This window comes from Pangasianodon hypophthalmus, chromosome 12, assembly GCF_027358585.1.
Source record: "Pangasianodon hypophthalmus isolate fPanHyp1 chromosome 12, fPanHyp1.pri, whole genome shotgun sequence".
Classification (NCBI taxonomy): Eukaryota; Metazoa; Chordata; class Actinopteri; order Siluriformes; family Pangasiidae; genus Pangasianodon; species Pangasianodon hypophthalmus.
In genome coordinates this window covers 7064513-7083117 of record NC_069721.1, presented here as the reverse complement: position 1 = coordinate 7083117, position 18605 = coordinate 7064513, and the positions used below count along the sequence as shown (strand labels likewise).

Below are 18605 nucleotides of genomic sequence, written 5' to 3'. Positions count from 1 at the left end.
AGTTTCACAGCTGTACTGTACTGTACTTGTACTGTACTGTATAGTCACTGAGATTAGTTGTTCTATGAAATACCAGCCCATGCTAAATTCACATACTTTTCCCTTTGATTTTCTACAATTGCACAATTATACTCATTCAATTGCTCCAAACTCAGTGACATAGTGATCAACATCACCATTCTCAAAACATCTGATTGACATGACATAAGAACCGTGAAGCATAGACTTTCATCAAATCTCAGTGAAGAGGTCGTACTTTGTGAAAAGGTCTATTTTATTTATTTACTAAGTAAAGAAGGCTTAGCCAGAGGAGTACTGTAATATAAAAAGGTTATTTGGCTTTCCATTATTTCTTCAGCAATACGTCCGTGATATTCTGGCATGGTATCAGAGGCTGCCTCATCTCCTAGCTTTCCATCGTGCTTATTGCAGACTATCAAAGGCAGGAAATTGCAAAAAAAAAAAATTTTAATAAGCCTGTGCTCTTAGAGTTTTTGATAAGCAACAAATAAGGAATATGAAGATCACTAGCTGTGGTGCTTACCTGTGCAATCTCAGCACTCCTTCCGAGTCACTGTATCAAATCCGTATACACCTAAAAAGGTGTATAGAGTGCCTAGCATTGACTTGATGAAGAGTACTGCTTGTATTCCTGGACATATAAACCAGACTTTAAGTCCGCAGAGTTTACAAAGCCAGCATTATGTCGAGCTGTGTGTTGACCGGAATGGGCATCGGGTGGCTTACTGACACTCCAGGCTGTCTGCCCACTCACAGACTCACACAGACTCTGAAAAAAAATTAGTTGAACCTTATAATAATAATAACCTCAACCTCAAGTCATCATTGGAGTGATCTTAAGAGGAGATAAAGACAACTGCTTCTTTCAGCCCAGTCCTTCAGAACTTCAGAAACATATGTGAACATATCTTTTGGTTTGGGGGACATCTCTTTGGGGGAAATGTCCTATGTAGAACACTATAACAGAAGTATATAGTATATACACTATAACAGAAGTATGTATACACTATAACAGTTTTCATTTCCGGGAAGCTACCAAGTAGAACCACTTTAGAAACTTAGAACCATCTAAAGAAGCTTTGAGGAACCTTTTTTCCCTCTCAAGGTATGAATAGATAATACACATACATGAAGGTTTTCAGAAGATTGTGCCATTTTGGATACTTTCCTGTTTCATCTTTTATCTATTTGCTCTAACTGCACTTAATTTGCTTGGAAAATATACTGAAAATGAAAACCTGCAGGATCGAAAATATGTAACTGAACACTAGTTCAATCGTTATTATAATTTCAGTTCCTTATGATGAACCCATGGCTGTAGTTTGATTTAGCTCTACTTAATGACGTTCAGGGCTGGTTAACAGTGTTACAAATGTCTGACAAATTCCCATGGTGTTTTATTTAGGAACAAATGAGGCTGTTAGTGCGACTTTCAACAAAGTAATGAGTCACTATGTCTCTATTTGGCCTGTTCTTTCTTTCTACATTTTTAACCTTACATCCCATTCCTTCACACACGGTGCAAACAAGCAAGAGACTTATAGTTCATCATGAAAGGACTTTATTAAACTTGTGTAAAACCCATTTGTCTGCTACTGTGGTTTTCATGCTAGTGTATTGATGCCTTGCAGGTCGGGTCTCTTGCTCCTGGGAAAGATGCTGGACAGAGAGCGCACGGATCGCTACACACTGATCGTTTCTGCCTCCGATGGCAGACCGGATGGGGTAAGAACATGGCTAGACTTTAAATCAAACAGCCCTGCAGATGAGAGTCACACCTCCTTGAATCCAATTCTCTCTCAACCAAGAAGTCACTCATCCAAATCCCTGTGCAGCATGAACAGAATGAACCTTAGTGCTGTTTCCCAAGAACATGGACCTCTAGATTCATGTTAGCTGTTAAACAAAAGGAAATGGCAGCTAGCAATATTTGTTGGTCATTGAAAATCTTTCCTGAGAAAAGAATTTGAGAAGATTGTCCTTTTCCTGTCTAAGACATTTGAACTGAGTAGGCTGTGCGCTCTACTTCTCTTTCTCAGTTCATGGTCCCTGCTGTGCTTTTTTTAAGTGCATCTCACCACAGGCCTGCTGTGATTGATCTGAATAGAGTATCTCACCATGGAGTGATCATGCTGTGATGATGGAGGTAAAGGAGCAGAGTGGATTTTTTGTTTTTTTTAATCACGGAGCTCACTCTCTTCATTTCAAGTTTACTGTGAGCTGGCATCATTTGTAAGCTATTCTCTGATGAACAGATTAGTTGAAGCCTGCCAGGCAGTGTAGAATCAAGAAGTCGTTGCACAGCTGGGTTTAAAGTTAGCTAATCTCAAGCCAGACATCTGGCATTCACTCGAGAATCTGGTACAATTTGTTGCCCAAGAACCGCCTACTTTCTCAAAAAGAGGTTATTTAATTCAACCGTTTCCCATGCGAGACATCTTCCTTTATACACTGCTTCAAAAAACCTTTAAAAAGCTTTTAATGGCATGATGGTGAGAACTTATTTAAACCCAGTGGCTATATCTTGTTCTTAAAAACGTACTGTGTTGTGGCATTCAAAAGTTAATATTCCCAGACGTGTAGACAGGCAATCAGATTGGAGCCTGAAGTTTGTGGCCAGAAAAGTGTACAAAAGATATTGGTCCGAGTCTAATTCTGAGACTAAGAGTTAGCTACATTTTCTCCTAGCTTTGTACCTCTCCTACTACCTCAAGGATTCTTCTCCTGAGGCTTGGGTGGTGGTCTGTTGGACAGAAGAATGTTAGTTCAAATCCTGGCAGGGCCAAGCTGCCACTGTTGGACCCTTGAGCAAGGACCTTAACCTTCATGTGCTCAGCTCACCTATAAGTCACTTTGTATAAAAGCGTGTGCCAAATGCACAAATGTAAATGGAACCCTTGATAAGCAGTTTCCAAAAAATTCTCATCTTACCTCCAGCTTGTTGAGCAGATTCCTAATAGCATGTTTATCACATCAGAGGCTTGGAAGTCATGCACACACCTTTTAGTGTTGCTTTAGTATTGCAACACTACGACCTTTACAGAAAATGAATACAAATATCTCTCTTGTGCCCAATGCTCAACCAGTATGATTTAATCAGAATCCCCTTTAATTGGTTGAAGCCAATTTTTCCTATGCTCTTTGGGAGAAAGAAACTGATTTCTTGTTGCTGTCTCTTGAATGACTAAAAAGAAAGTGTGGGAATTCTTTCTCTTGCTCATACTCTCACCTTTTTCTCCTTGAAAGCTCATGTAACTTCTCCTGCATTCCCTGTTCTTGTTGCCTCTAATTACACCTGGGAAAAGTTTAGACAGGCAGGGAGAGCAATCCAGAAATCCACTGCAATCTTTGATATGCAGTGACCTTTCTTCAAGTACCTGATCATTAGCCAGTTTTTTAAACATACCTACTGTACATCGAGTGCTCTGTGGGGCAGAGGTGTGTAGTGAACAGATCCCTGAGTGAAGCCAACCTACTTGACCTTCACTCCAGGAGAGTTGTCGCAGCAGCGCTCCAAGCCAGACCTGTCAGATTTCTGTCTTGCTCAAGCTGCTTTCCTTTATGCTGGGTGTACACCACAGTGCTGTTAGCTCCATTTGTTCCCTTGATTTGCTCTGTCTTGAATCAGCCAGTTTCTAGATTGGCTAGCGTGATCAGTATCTGTTGTTAGCACAGATGATCTGGTGACATGAAATGGCAAATGAGTCAATCTTAAGCCTGATGTTTACTACTGAAAGCATTCAGGTAGTGTAGTGTGAGGCTGTCAGTGATGGAATTGACCTGATGCAGGCAAGAGTCATTGACAAAGTTAAAAGAAAATGAGGCGATATCGACAACATGTACAAGCACACAGCATGGAGGACAAGCATGTGGAACTCAGTAAAAATACCTTCTAACAGACTTCACCCTGATTGACTAAGCGGATTCTTGTAAAGGCACAAATGAGTCTGGCAAGATGTGCTGTTCAGTTTGACAAGAGACAAGAAATTCTGTAACAAAACTGGCATATAGAGCGAGATGCTCTTTGTTTTTGCAGTCGGTTATATTATACATGTTGTATAGTGTATGCTGAGCTTAATGTAATTTTATGAAAATGAGTGAAAATTTCCCACATTATGAGAGACATTGAGTGATTCCATGCTGATGTATAAACATTAATGACAAACTGAAAAGCAAGTGCGTTTATCTCTTAGCTTAAAGCACCGTCACGTCTGGCTCAAACTAAGTGCTACACTGGCTTAATTCAAGCTCAGCAGGCTTTATAACCACCACATGAAATATTTACAACCACAATCTGTCAAACACAGCACCATTTAAAACCGTTACCCAAGAACTCCATGGAGCAATGAAAGAGCTTTATCTAATTTACTGTACTTTCCTTCTCACCTGGCGCTTAACCTGGGTAGATATTAGAGACCTCTGTATCTTTTTGGGTGTAATAGAGGTCTATCATGAATTGGGTTTGGAGAGATGTGAATAGACTGACCTGATTGAAGAGAAAGTAGTGATGGAAACAGCTCTTGTATCTTCCAGAACTCCCTGCAGTTTCTCAAAGACTGTTCAAGTTTCATTTGAGTCAATGCATTAAATATGAGTTCTATAGCTCGAGGTTATATCAAACTCCTGGACGTCTGAGGGGAAACATTAAACTCTGCAGTTTACCTCTAAAACACTAAGTCCATATTTGCTCTAGTATACCTACCAGAATATTTTATGGGAAACTTGGGAGTCTTTATGCAGTTTCTACATAATATGCAATAGAGAAGGATTGATATTAATGAATGCAATGAAGCATTTCACTATCACAGCCAGCTTAGTGATCGAGCCTCATTGGTCTGGAAGAGAATCCAGGTACAATGGCAACTGTAATTTGAATAGAGTATGACATTATTCACACATCCGAACTAGAAGTGACCAAATTTGAGTTTTTTTCGGGAAGAAAGTAGAGCAAAAACCTTTAAAAATAGTGATAGACTTTTAACTAGTTATATATATATATATATATATATATATACACACATAATATTTAGCTATATTTAAATACCTTGTAGGCCATCATGTACTATTCCACTCCAAAATCGTCTTGTTAACTATATACTACATATATACTCACTACCTAGAATATAACAGAATGACATTGTGCACCCTATGTAGTAAACCCAATGGAATGGGGTTGTAACCCAATATGAGTACATTATTTGGATTTACTAAATAATGTGTTCTAAACAAATACAAATATGAATAGGAAGTGCACTATTCATTTTTTAGTATGCTTGACAAAGACTACATTGTTTAATTTTCTTAATGCATTCTTCATGATTGTGAACTGAAGGATGAATATAGAAAATGTAAAGGTGAGTTAATCTCCACTACTCAGTCATTCAAAAAGTTTAACAAGGAGGTCAGATTAGCTGGAGACACTTTTCACTTTCAAATCAGTGCCATGGAGCTGTTTGTACAGAATCAGTGTTTATTTCCTTGTAACTTAGCATCAAAGTACATTTTAAATCAAGATTGTCCATTCTGGTTTAAATCATGAGATGAGTTGGAGAAGAGTTGTTTAAGTTTTAACAAAGCTTTAAGAAAGGCTCAAATGCCTCTAATCATGCTTTCAAATAAGCGTTTCCTGTTAGATGGTGTGATTCATTATAACATTCTTCAGCTAAATCCACAGCAGAAACAGCAAAAGCCTCATCTCGGTTGAAGTGCCTCCATTTGATCTGATCAGACAGCAATAAAACGTGTGCTCACACACGCGTATCATGATGGACAGTTGCTGTTCTGAGTGAGCACAAAAGTTCTGGGCTTTATGAAGACTTTCAGGAGTAGTTCTGCTGAAGTATACTGAGCCATTATGTGGTTGGCAGTAATGTAAGTTAAAAGGTGCATTAGTGTACTCTTTACCATGTCGTTCATTCAGAGCTCAGTGTTCACTGCATTTAAACAGCTCAATCTATACACAACTTTCCAAAGTAAGCTTCTTCACATGCTATATAGAGAAACACGTTATCATTCACTAGAGTATTTATCCAGGGTTATTGTTCTGTACTGTATTGTATTGGCCAAATAAAGAGTGACAGCTGGTTTATTTATTTTTAATATGATGTTAATTGTATTGCGCATATATATATATATATATATATATATATATATATATATATATATATATATATATATATATATTTATATATATATATATATATATATATATATATAGATAGATAGATAGATAGGTGACAAATTAAAGGAAAAATTGATGCTTATGCAGTGAGTGGCATTTTTTTTTTTTTTTAGAGGGAAGTGTAACTGCAAATCAATACAAAGTTCACGCACTTGTGTGATCAGTCTGATCTGACTGATCAGATTTATCCACTGATGATATATTTCTATCCTGATGGGAGTGGGCTCTTCCAGGATGACTCTGCCCCCACCCACAAGGGCAAAGGGCTCACTAAATGATTTGATTAGAATGAAAATGAATTAAATCATAAGTTACGGCTTCCACAGTCACTAGACTGCAACCCAGTTGAACTCCCGTGAGAGATTTTAGTTTGAAAATCTCATTATCAAAACATTAATTGAGGGAATATCTTCAGGAAGAATGGCGCTCATTGCTCCACTACAGTTAAACACCTTACTTTACACACTTTTTTTTTTAAATTTACTTTGTCACCATGTATTTGGGAGCTAGATGAAAACTGTGATTTCTTCTTAGAAATATCTTTCTTCTTTGACAAAAGTTCATCACTGCCTTCCCCCAGCAGTAGCTGATTTGGTTGCTGCCATTTCCAGCCTTTGAAAATGCTAATTTGCCCAGCAGCTGTGGAAATTTTTCATTAGGCTCCATTCACAGCTTGATGATGATTGCAAATATGTTATCAATTTTGTTGGATCTGTGTAAATTAATCAGTGGAAGGGGATATTTGTTTATGAAAGCAAACAGTGGCCCCCCGCCAAGCATAGGCTAAATTAATCTCATTCAGCTGGTTAAGGGCTAGATTTATTCACACGCTTTCTCCTCAGTGTAGGAATATACAGTGCCAGAATTATTCAGAAAAAAATGAGCAAAAATAATTATATAAAATAAACAATACACACAATAATTCTATATTTCCAACCGAACAATAGGATGTGGAAAATTGACACCACCAAGACTTTTCTCTTTTTTAATGAATGCAAGTATATTGTCATTTTAAAGAAAATATTATACAGAAGGAAGTCCACATGCACAAACCTAAGAATATAAAGGAGCTTAAAAATGTTTTGCATGGAGGAGTAGACCAAAATCCCTTGTTTCTCCAACCTTGTTAGACATTCCAGGAAGAGACCCGGTGCTATTATTCTCTCCAGGGGGGCTTTCGCTAAATATTCATTATAGGGCTAGCAATAATGGTGAGGTGGTATGGGAAAGCATGTTGGATGCCACTGTGGCTGAATTATGGTAAACATTCTCAGAAGAGAGGAGGTTATTATAACAGCAAAAGGTGGACCAAAGCTGGAATGGGATGTAGAACAAGCACATATGGGTGTGATTGGTCAGGAGTCCCAAAACTTTTGGCCATATAGTGTATAACTGCATTGCATGCATATCATTAAAGCTGGTACTAATTCTGAATTGAAAATACAGTGAGAATTGGTTTTGTTTAGAAAAGAGTTAGAGTTTTAACCTCATGCTTTCTTTTTCCAGACCTCAACTGCCAAGGTTAACATACTGGTGACTGATGTGAATGATAACGACCCCATGTTTGATCCTTTGCTGCCTCAAAATCTCACCGTTCTGGAAGAGCAGGCAAATGCTTTTGTTGGTCAAGTAAAGGTAAGTACACCTCCAGATGCTGCAAATTCATTTTCCGAAGTTTCTGAATGTGCATTTCCTGTGCCCTCCTGTTTCACAGCAGTATTTACCTGTATAGTGATTTATAGAAAGGGCTCCACAGCTCAAATGTAAAGGCGCATGAAGGCGTGTATATTTAAGCTTCCGCTTTGGTGACATCTTCACCCTGTTATATTGTTCCTCACCATATCGTTCCTGTCAGTGCTCATATGATTGAGCAGAGCTCCTCCTCTGCAGGTGGCTTTGATAAGTCTAACCCTAATCAGCGCCCGCTGGGCAGATGGGTAGGGTGCCAGCGGATTCACCTCACCCTTCTGTCACAGAAGCCTGCTTCTCCTAAGCCTCTGCGCTCTTTATAATTTCCCAATTAAATAAATGTAATTTAAATAATGTGTCACCTTCGGGGACATGCCGCAATGAGCGGCTTTGTTAAGCTACAAGATATAATTAGTAGTTGAGATGAATAGGTCTGCTCTGTCAGTGGAGTAATCAGAACATAACACATAATGCAGATGTCTGTTTATTGACTAAGCGCCTTTGGTACATAACTGAGCCCTGGGGAAATTACACTGGACTCAAATAGTAACCTTGTAAGAGAGTGTATTTTGTTGTTGTTGTTGTTATTGTTGAGCGTTCTCCTTAATTCATTGTGTGTTTTTGTGTATGTGCATTAGGGGTGGAAAGGGGTCATGACCATACAACCCACTATGGTAGTTTCTGTTAGGTCCCTCTTAGCTTTCTATGTAGAATATATAGAAATACATTTAAAAATATGGATTCCAATCACTGTGCTATATAACTAATACTAGAAGTACCAAGTAGAAGTAGTGGGACCTGAGCTAGATTTGACAAACCAGATTTGCTGTTTCACATTTGTGTGAAACGCCACGCTGACTATGTGAAGCGGATGTTGAAATGAAATTCCGCGATCAGCAATAATGCAGAAGAGCTATTGAAAACTTTAACGGAATGTTTTTTTAAAGTTATTTTTAGCCATTGCAGATCAAGCACTAATGTTACTCAGAGTGTTCTTTGCCAGACGACAACAAGGAGTGTACTCCTATTGATTCAGCCGTGGAGATGCAATGACAAGTATAGATGAAGGCGTGTATATCTTAAATAGAGGAAGAGCGGGTAGGATTGTAAGAATTGGCAGGTCATGCAGTGTCTATTTTTATATTAATTCACAAACCAGCTTTACAGAAATCCAGATGTAGATTTAGTTCAAAAAGATATAGTGGCTTTATGGGAGCTGTCATGTGATAGGTGAAAGCTGAATTAGTGGGTGGGAATAGGGAAATAACCAAATTGGGAGAATTCTTTCAGCTCAGGCCAGGCAACAAAAGTTGAGATGGCTCTGCTGATATTATAACACGATTATCATTCTCATCAGAAATTATTTTTTAAATTATTAAATTATACAGTCATGATTTGTCCAAGGGCAGAACCTCAGGACCTATTCAAGCTAATGTGAAGAATCATTAGCATGTTTTGCTTGATTCACTTTGTTAATTTGGCAGCAACCTCATTATTATCTCATCATTATCAAAAGAACATTTGATTATCTTTTGTCTGTGTCCTCTGAATATCGATTATACACTATAAGACCAAAAGTTTATGGACACTTGACCATCACATCCATATGTGCTTGTTGAACATCTCATTCTGGAAGGTGTTCAGTGGGGCTGAGGTCAGGACACTTGAGTTCTTCCACTCCAAACTTGGCACAAAATGTCTTCATGGAGCTCGCTTTGTGCACAGGGGCGTTGCCCTACTGGAACAGGTTTGGGCCCCTTAGTTCCAGTGAAGGGAAATATAATGCTACAGCATACAAAGACATCCTATACAATTGTGTGCCACAACTTTGTGGCAACAGCTTCAGGAAGGCCCACATATGGGTGTGATGGTCAGGTGTCCACAAACTGTTGGCCACATAGTGTATAGTATGTCAGAGTTGTGAAAACCAGCATGAGATTAAGATTGGGCATGGGACAACTGTAAGACTAATAGATTACTTCCTGCATCAGATGATGATAGAAATCTTTGCAAGTTGCCTCTTGAAAATATCTACTGGCAATATTGTTGCCTCACAGCTCCTGAGCTTGGCTTACTATCTCTGCAGAGTTCATGTAGGTTTCCTCTAAGTTCTCCAGTTTCCTCTCAGCCTCTTAGAACATACCAGTTGGTGGATTGGATGCACAAAAGTGTGTTCCCAGATGTATCCACCATAACCCTAACCAAGATAAGGCAGTTATAGAAGATGAATGCATACATATCTCATTAATAAGGTAACCTGACTTTACTCACAATTATCCAATGCATCAATGGGTATTGATGGCTAAAAGGTTTAGTAGTCTATCCATGTTTTTAGCAGTTTGATTAGTTTTCTTTGGACACTGCATGACCTCCACTTTCCAGGTATTTCAGAGGACTCATTTGTAGCCACTTGCTGCTGTTGGGATGCATGGAAAGGACAAATCTATAGCATACTTATGTTTGGGCTTAATTAACTTTTAATTGGTTACTGTGAAGATGTATGCTTTCATTACTGGTTTCTGCTTGGCTTTTGAGAACAACAATGGACTTTCACCTCATTGACCTCCTAGAAATATATTAATTTGAGAAAAGCGGAAGTGATGTGAAAAAAATAAAAAAGGGGTTGAACAGTGGTGTGCATCAAGAGCAGGATGCTGCAGGACCCAACAAAAAAAATCCTGGGAGCGAGCAAGTTTTACTTTCATGCAGTCAGGAGCAGGCAGTAAAAGCTCCTGGGACAAAAAAAAAGGCCACGTTGATTGACATGGGAGGTTACTGGATGCTCAGGTACCATTCTGAGACGCAGTTTTACATATTTATCATTCATTCATCTCTTCAACTATTATCCATCCCAGATAATTCATCACATCCCCTCCGTGCCCTATTGGTCAAACAGCAGAGCGCCTTCCTAGCAAGGAACAGTGCAGGAGGTCATTCTTACCAACAGCGATCACCCTGTACAGCAATTCTCCACTGTGCTGGGATATATTATGTATTAGAGCCTATTCCTAGAATAAACTCATTGGACATATACTTAATATACCAGTATTGCTCTGACACTTTCACATTCACTCAGATGGCTAGTGTATATAAGGCTACAGCGTATTCACTTTATATCCTGTACTATATTTTATAATTTCTCTCTGAATATGTTTATTTTAATTATTCTGAATATTCATGCTTGCACACTCTACTGTTTGGATTGCTCCTGTAATCTATCTTCAGTAAATGTTTTATCCTGGTCATGGTCACGGTGGTTTGAATAACTAATTTGTTCATATTTTGGGAAAGAAACAACAAGTTCATTAGAAAATATGGCAGAGAGGTGCAACCACTGTGGGAGTGGGAGTAATTGTTTCGGGAGTGGGTTTAAAAAAAAAACAGCCCCAGGCACTGCTCTAGTGAACAGCTCAACGAGGTTGAAGACATGTTTCACTTCTGTTTTACTCGAATAGTGTTAGATGTGAAGCACCTCATGACCCAGGCTTATAACTCACTAACTCACTCAGCTCTATCAGACTGAGGTTAAGATACTCCTTAAAGATACTCCTAACGTTAAGATACTCTATTTACTATTTACTGTCTATATACTATTTGGATTGGACTTTTATTTGGGGAGGTTGGGTAATATAATTATTACCATCCAGTCAGTAATTATTTACGGCCCACATGCGCATGTATCTGGGAAATTATAGCATATTGTACCTTTTATTAAATGAAAAATGGAAATAACCCAATCCAAATTGACATGTTGGTAAAGATTCCGTATCAGAAAAGAGGATTTGTGCTTTTTTATCAGTGTAAAGACACTCCAGGAAGCACTCTTTTCTATCATCTTTCACCAAAAGCAAAACAAAACCACGTATTGGCTGAGTTTAAAATGCAGAACAATAAAAATATAGATGACATTTAAAAGGACTTATCAGAAGCAAAGCTTAAAGATGTTTATGTAAGTTATTAAATTCCTAGCATAGGTATAGCCTACAGACGTGTTATGGTCATGTGACCTACTGACTTGTGCCGCCATGCGCACAAAAGCAAGCACTTATCATAAAGGTCAGAGCAATCAGTATGTAGTACGCATGGAATCTTTAGGTGAGAACCATATGTACATCATGTGATTTATACAGAGATAGTTTATCTCATTCAATTATGAGATAATAATCACTACAGACATTCTTCGCATTGTCTGGAAACCTTACTCCATCTGAATTTTTTGTGTTCATGTTTGTTGAAAGTAGGGAAGCCGTGATGAAGAATGTACACTTCTGAACTTACAAATTGTTTGTATATAACATAAAATGGCTGAAATATTTCCTGTATAATTGCAGGCCATCAGAGTTTTTTTTTTTTTTTTTTTTTGTAGACTAATTGCATTGCTACTTACGTTGTTGTCGTCTGAGTGACATGAATGATTTACTGCACTCATGCACTCATTAACCAAATGCCTACAGCCAGGACAGTTTCTCACATTATGCATGCAGAGCTGTCAGTCATCTATATACAGAAAATACTTAACAGCTTTCTTTATTCTGATTTCTCTTTTGTTATAATATGGTTGTTATAAACAAACCAAATTCCACATTTGAGCAAGGACACGGGTCAGTTTTCTTGTCTAGAAATATTCAGCCCAGACCAGAGATGAGCACAAGGAAACCTAAGCTTTGAACTGGGCCTTCATAGCAAGCTGTAATAGGGACAATGTTATCAATATTCCTACAATTATTCTCCAGCTACAGATCTTTCATTGAGGATTTTTCCTCTGACAAACATCCTAAAGAGATTTTATACCTTAATTACAGAGGAATCCCAGTGGTTTGCAGGTTTATAGCAACTTTTATGGAACATTGTGTCTTGTTTTCTGATGTTATAAAAGTTAATTTAATCTTTTTATTATTTAATAGTGATTTTTAGGGCCTTGAATATAGGAGTCTCCTTTTACAAAAGCCATGTCATGGACCGAATGCAAACTCCAGATGCTTAGCCTTTAATTTGCAGAAAGTGTGTGTGTGTGTGTTTATGTATTGGTGGGGGGCCAAATGTCCCCGCAACGATAGGAATATTTGATAGTTTTGACCTTTGTCGGGACATTTGGCTGGTCCTCATGAGGAAAACTACTTCTTTACAGAAACTGCTGCTTTTATTTACAAACCTAAAAGAGACAAAAGGTTTCATTTTGGTTTCTGAGGTTAAGGTTAGGGTTAGATTTAGGTCTAAACATACATTGGATAAAAAAGTCTACACGCCCCTGTTAAAATTGCAGGCTGTTAATGTAAAAAATGAAACCAAGATAAATTATATCAGATCTTTTTTTTTTTCACCTTTAATGTGATAGACAAAAAAATTCAAGTGAAACATAAATAGAAACATTTCAGGATAAAAAAGAAAAATGAACTTCCTCATGAACTGCCAAACCAAGACCAAGGTAGAACTTTTTGGGCACAATTCTAAAAGATATGTTTGACACAAAAGCAGGACAGCTTATCATCCTAAGAACACCTTAACCCCACTGAAGCATGGTGGTGGCAGCATTATGCTATGGGACTACTTCTCTTCAGCTGGGACTGGGGCTCTAGTCCAGATAGAGGGAAACATGGATATCTGTAAATATCTATTTTGGCAAAAAGCCTGCAGGTCTCTGTTAGACAAGTGAAGATGATGAAAAATTTCACCTTCTAGTACAATAACAACCCAAAGTTCGAATCCAAGTCAACAAAGGAATGGCTTTAGAAGAAGAAGAGCAAAGTTTTGGAATGGTCCAGTCAGAGCCCAGATCTAAGTCCCATCAAAAACCTGTGGAATGACCTGAAGAGGGCTGTGCACAGGAGATCCCCTCGCAAATTGATAGAAGCCTTTTTGCAAGGAAGAGTGGAATAAAAACATTGCTCTTACTCAAAAAGACATATGCTGTATCACAAGCAAAAGGTGCTTTAACATAGTATTAGTTACGGGATGTGCACGCTTGTGCAACCAGGTTATTGTAAGTATTTTCCCCCTAAAAAGTTTCTGTTAGTTTTTCACTTAAAGTTTGTTGGTTGCTATATCACATTATAGGTGAAAAACATCTGACATTTGCTTAATGGCAGATGATTGATCTTGATTTTATTTATATTTTTACAAAAACCTGCAATTCTGTTTAACTGCATAGTTCATTATGTCAGTGGAAGGGCCTCGCAAGGATAGTAATACAAATGTGTGTTTTATAGGATAGGGCAAATGTCCTCGCATGGTAAATAATTTCCATTTTGTTACTGAAGTTAAGGTCAGGGTTATGTTTAGGGGTAGATGGAGCATGAATTAGTAATCATAATGTCAGTGGAAGTCCCCACAAAGCTAAATAAGTGAGTGAGTGAGTGAGTGTGTGTGTGTGTGTGTGTGTATATGTGTGTGTGTGTGTGTGTGTGCGCTCTGCCTTGCTATATAATTCATGGCACTAGGCAGTCTCACGGTCCAGTGCAGAGCTTATCAGGGAAACACACTGGCTCTTTTGCCTGCTTGCCAACGAGCTGCTTTTAAGTACATGCACTAAAAACAATACCAAATGAATAGTGCTGCCACTCTATTGTCTTAAAATCCTAAAAGAATGATGCCATTAAATCCAAGCCATGCTGCAGTGGAAGCTGTCCTGTTTTTGTAGGACAGCTTATAGGGGAAGTGGGGAAAGAACAGGCTTTATGTTCAATATATATATGTATATATATATATATATATATATATATATATGTATATATATATATATATATATATACATACATACATACATACATAGATGGTAAAGTTGATACTGGTCTCATAAACCTTTGCCTGGTTGAGAGAGAACAGGTGCTACACACATGTCAGTGTTTAACCCAATGCACCCATGTGGTTCACTGCAGGCAGTCGGAGATGCTGCTGCTGTTATTGATCATTCCACTGAGGAAGCTATGTGAGCCATTCATTACTTCTATGGACCAAACAGATGCACTGGGTTGCTGATTGAGCACCTGTTCTTGGGACATCCCTTGCATGCCTAGTAGTAGGAATTTAATGAATGGACCCATCCAAGGAGCTTCATCAGTTCTGCTTTGGTTTATCCCCATCATCTCTTACCTGAGTGGTCAAACACATTCAAGATTCTATTACAAGTCCAGTTGCCTTATTTTACATGTTTTACATCAAAGTAAAGCTAGATAACCTTCATTTGTAATACCATGTATTAATTAAGGAAAAAAAAAACACTTCAGGATGTGCTGTTATAGGAAAATAATCAATGACGGGGTGGTGTTACGTGTTACCACCCCAAAATTGATTATTTACCTGTAACAGCAAGTGTTTTATTCCTCTTATACACCACAGCAATTTGCCAATAATAATTTTCTAAGGTATTAAATAATGACAAATCTTGATTTTGATTCATTAATAGCTCCGTTTAATGTTGTGGAACATCCATGAAACAAGTTGCTGTTATCACTTATAACTACAAACCGTTGCTCCCGCACTTTCTTTTAAAGTTGATAAGGTTGTAAAGCTTAAAGGAACAGCTTTACTGCTGACTGTTAGAATGTGCTGACATTGAAGACTCCTTCCAAAAATGTTAAATAAATATCTCCTTACAGATGTTAAATAACAAATTAATTTGTTTATGTGCTTATTATTAGAATTAGATTATGTAGCATGTCCACCATACAAGTCCCTGTGAATTATCTGTTACTGCAGAAACGATAATACATCAGAATAAGCGCATTAATATGAATCTGTGGTTTTCCTTGCCGCTGGTGCTGCTGTCAGAGCTGCTGGTATAGAACATTAATCAACACCATTAGAGAATTAAATGGTTCTGTGAAATGAAGAGAATTACTGTGGTCATACATCTATGATTGTTCAGGTAAACATCTGGATGGGTGATTCTTTCTTGTGTGTGTGTGTGTGTGTGCAGGCCATTGATTCTGACCTGGGAGTGAATGGGCAGGTGCGTTACAGGCTGCTGAGCCATGCTGACCTCTTCCGGATCAGCGCCGATGGAGGCATCTGGACAGCAGTGGCTCTAGACAGAGAGCAGAGGGAGCATTATGAGCTAGTGGTGGAGGCGTGGGATGCGGCGCCGGACCCCCGCAGAGCCTCCATCACACTCTCCATCACAGTGCTGGACATAAATGATAATAGCCCAGTGTTCTCCCAGCCATCCTACAGCGTCATTCTGCCAGAGAACAGCCCACCAGACATGGCCATCCTAAACCTTACTGTGAGCTTCTAACACACACACACACACACACACACACACACATAAATACAATTAGGAGCTAAACAGAATGATGATTCCAGTGTTCCCTGCCTGTTTTTGGCTTACAGAAGCGGACACCAATGTGGTCCTCTGCAGTTGTAGCACGTCAGTGTTTTGCTTCTGTTATGCTTTTCTGCTCACCATGGTTGTAAAGAGTGGTGATAAGCAGTTACTGAAATACTCAAACCAGCCCAACTGGCACCGACAAACCATCAACCGCGCCACGGTTAAAGTCACTAAGATCACATTTTTCCCCATTCTAATGTTTGACGTGAATATTAACTGAAGCTCTTAACCTGCCATGATTGGCTAATTGAATATTTGCATAAATGAGCAGAGGTGTTCTTAATAAAGTGGTCAGTTGGTGTATATTGATGATGTGAACTACTTCTCCTGTAGCATGCACACTGAGCTAGATCATTTAACTGCTGCTAACGATCACACACAGTTCTGTTTGAAAGCGACCGATTAAATGATGGCTGTTCTTGGACCCCTGATAGGAGTGTCAGATCTGTGAAAGTTGTAAAGCTTTAAGATCAAAGCCCTCCTTAGGCAGACAGGTTTGTGCTACCTGAGGTCTCAAGATAAGGCAATAAAATCAAAAAAAGGAAGAAAAAAGAAAAACGCATTCCAGGATCAAATGTCAACAAGTCGATATTCGAGAGAAGCAGTGTAGGCAGCTGTCGATTTTACTTTAAACCTTCAAATCAATTTTATTGTTCTTCTGTCTATTAAAGCTTTTTTGCTTTCCTCCATAGTCCATTTAGTGACTTTGGACTTTTAACTTCTTTTTCAAAGGGACTATTTGGAGTTTATGTTCTCTCATGCATTTATTACACATTTTGCATTCGTTGTATACGTGAACACAAAATTTTTCAAACTAGTTCCGATCCCACTTTTTGATTCCAGTATTCGCCGCATACCCATTACTGATTCAATACTGTCAGATAATCAAACTCTATTCAAGATTCTGCTGGTAGGTTATGAGAAATATCACGTCCATGATAGTAATGTGCTTGAACTCTACCTAAGTTGTGCGGCTAGGTTTGAAAAACAAGGTGGAAAATATTTCAAATCCTATCTGATACCGATCCAGTGTTTCGAGCTAGTATCAGATCAACGTACATCCCTAGAAATGAGAATTCAAAATGACTTTGTAACCAGAAATTCCCTACTTCGTGTAAGATTCTGGCAGTATTTCAGCTATTCTCTTCAACAGTGTGTGGAATATCTCCCCTCTTTATCTCTTTATCTCATTACCTCATCATCACGTACCCTTTGTTCTCAAATTTTCTCATCTGAGAGCATGAATCTGGTCTTATCAGCTGAAGGCTATCACAGGTGTGTAATTGCTAAACTCCCCAGGTGCATGTGGACTGTGTTTGTGTGTGTGTGTGTGTGTGTGTGTGTGAGGGCTGCTTCTTACACTGCAGTGACAAAATTATCATTCCATCAGTGACAGACCTCCAGTGACACGAGCTGGGAGGCCTTGCTGACAGCCTTATCTCTCTCAGAGATTAGTGACCATTCTGTCTGTGCTCTCCTACACATACACACACACACACACACACACACACACAGCTGAAAGGTTTCTGACTTTCTGAGTTCTCCTCTGAGCTGCAGCAGAAATCACAATGGGAATTCTTTTCTACTTGTTCTCCTATTTAAGTCAGGGTCACATTTTTTCCAGGTATTTTTAGTGCTAGTTTTTTCTACTTTGATTTTGTTCGCTATATGTAGTACCTCAATCACAGGATGTCTCATATCAAAAAGCTAAAAGGTATAATAAGAGATAATAAGAGATAAAACATTCAAAGTAAGGACCAGAAAAAACAATTCTAGATTGCTGTGAGTGTAATTTATCAGATGGGCTATAATACTGTAAGTACTAAACTCACTACAAGATTTAGGACCAAATGGTAAACATTTGGTAAACAACAATATGCACAACACTAAAAGTACTGAAAAATGAATAGCATACGTAATATAATGTAAATATACAGAGCCCCACTGGTGAAATGGCTACTTAAAAAAAATGCATTACGATCACTTATTAACATGTGCAAGCGAGATCTTAATGAGTGGCCATGACTTAGTGATGTATGGGAATGAGATCATTAAGTCATGGCTATGGCTTAGTAACACAAAGGAACGAGAAAATTAAGTGTGGCCACATATTAATAAGGCATGATCAGTGTGTTGTGTCCCCCAGTTGGTGTGCATATTTACTAGGTGTATATATATGGGATTAGTTATCAGCCCAAACCTGGAGAAAATACACTACTACTTGTTGTCAGATAAACAAGCAGGATGCAGATGGTGCAGACGGTTTATTTAACCAAGTGCAGACGGTTTATTTAAAACACACACACACTCACACACACACATATATATCAAGAACCACAAGTGTGAGTTATGAGCATGAGGCAACAACCACAAAGGACACACGACAAA

At 38.4% G+C, this 18605-nt stretch overlaps 1 protein-coding gene across 4 annotated transcripts in view; it reads left to right on the top strand.

Annotated features, from left to right (window-relative positions):
* Positions 1–18605, top strand: part of pcdh15b (protocadherin-related 15b) — a 186085-nt gene that overhangs the window by 88015 nt on the left and 79465 nt on the right. For all 4 annotated transcript variants that reach the window (XM_053238777.1, XM_034309522.2, XM_053238775.1 and 1 more), the window contains 3 exons: positions 1653–1746; positions 7709–7837; positions 15807–16112. In XM_053238777.1, coding sequence (XP_053094752.1) covers positions 1653–1746; positions 7709–7837; positions 15807–16112 — 529 coding nt within the window. The remainder of the gene's footprint in view (positions 1–1652; positions 1747–7708; positions 7838–15806; positions 16113–18605) is intronic.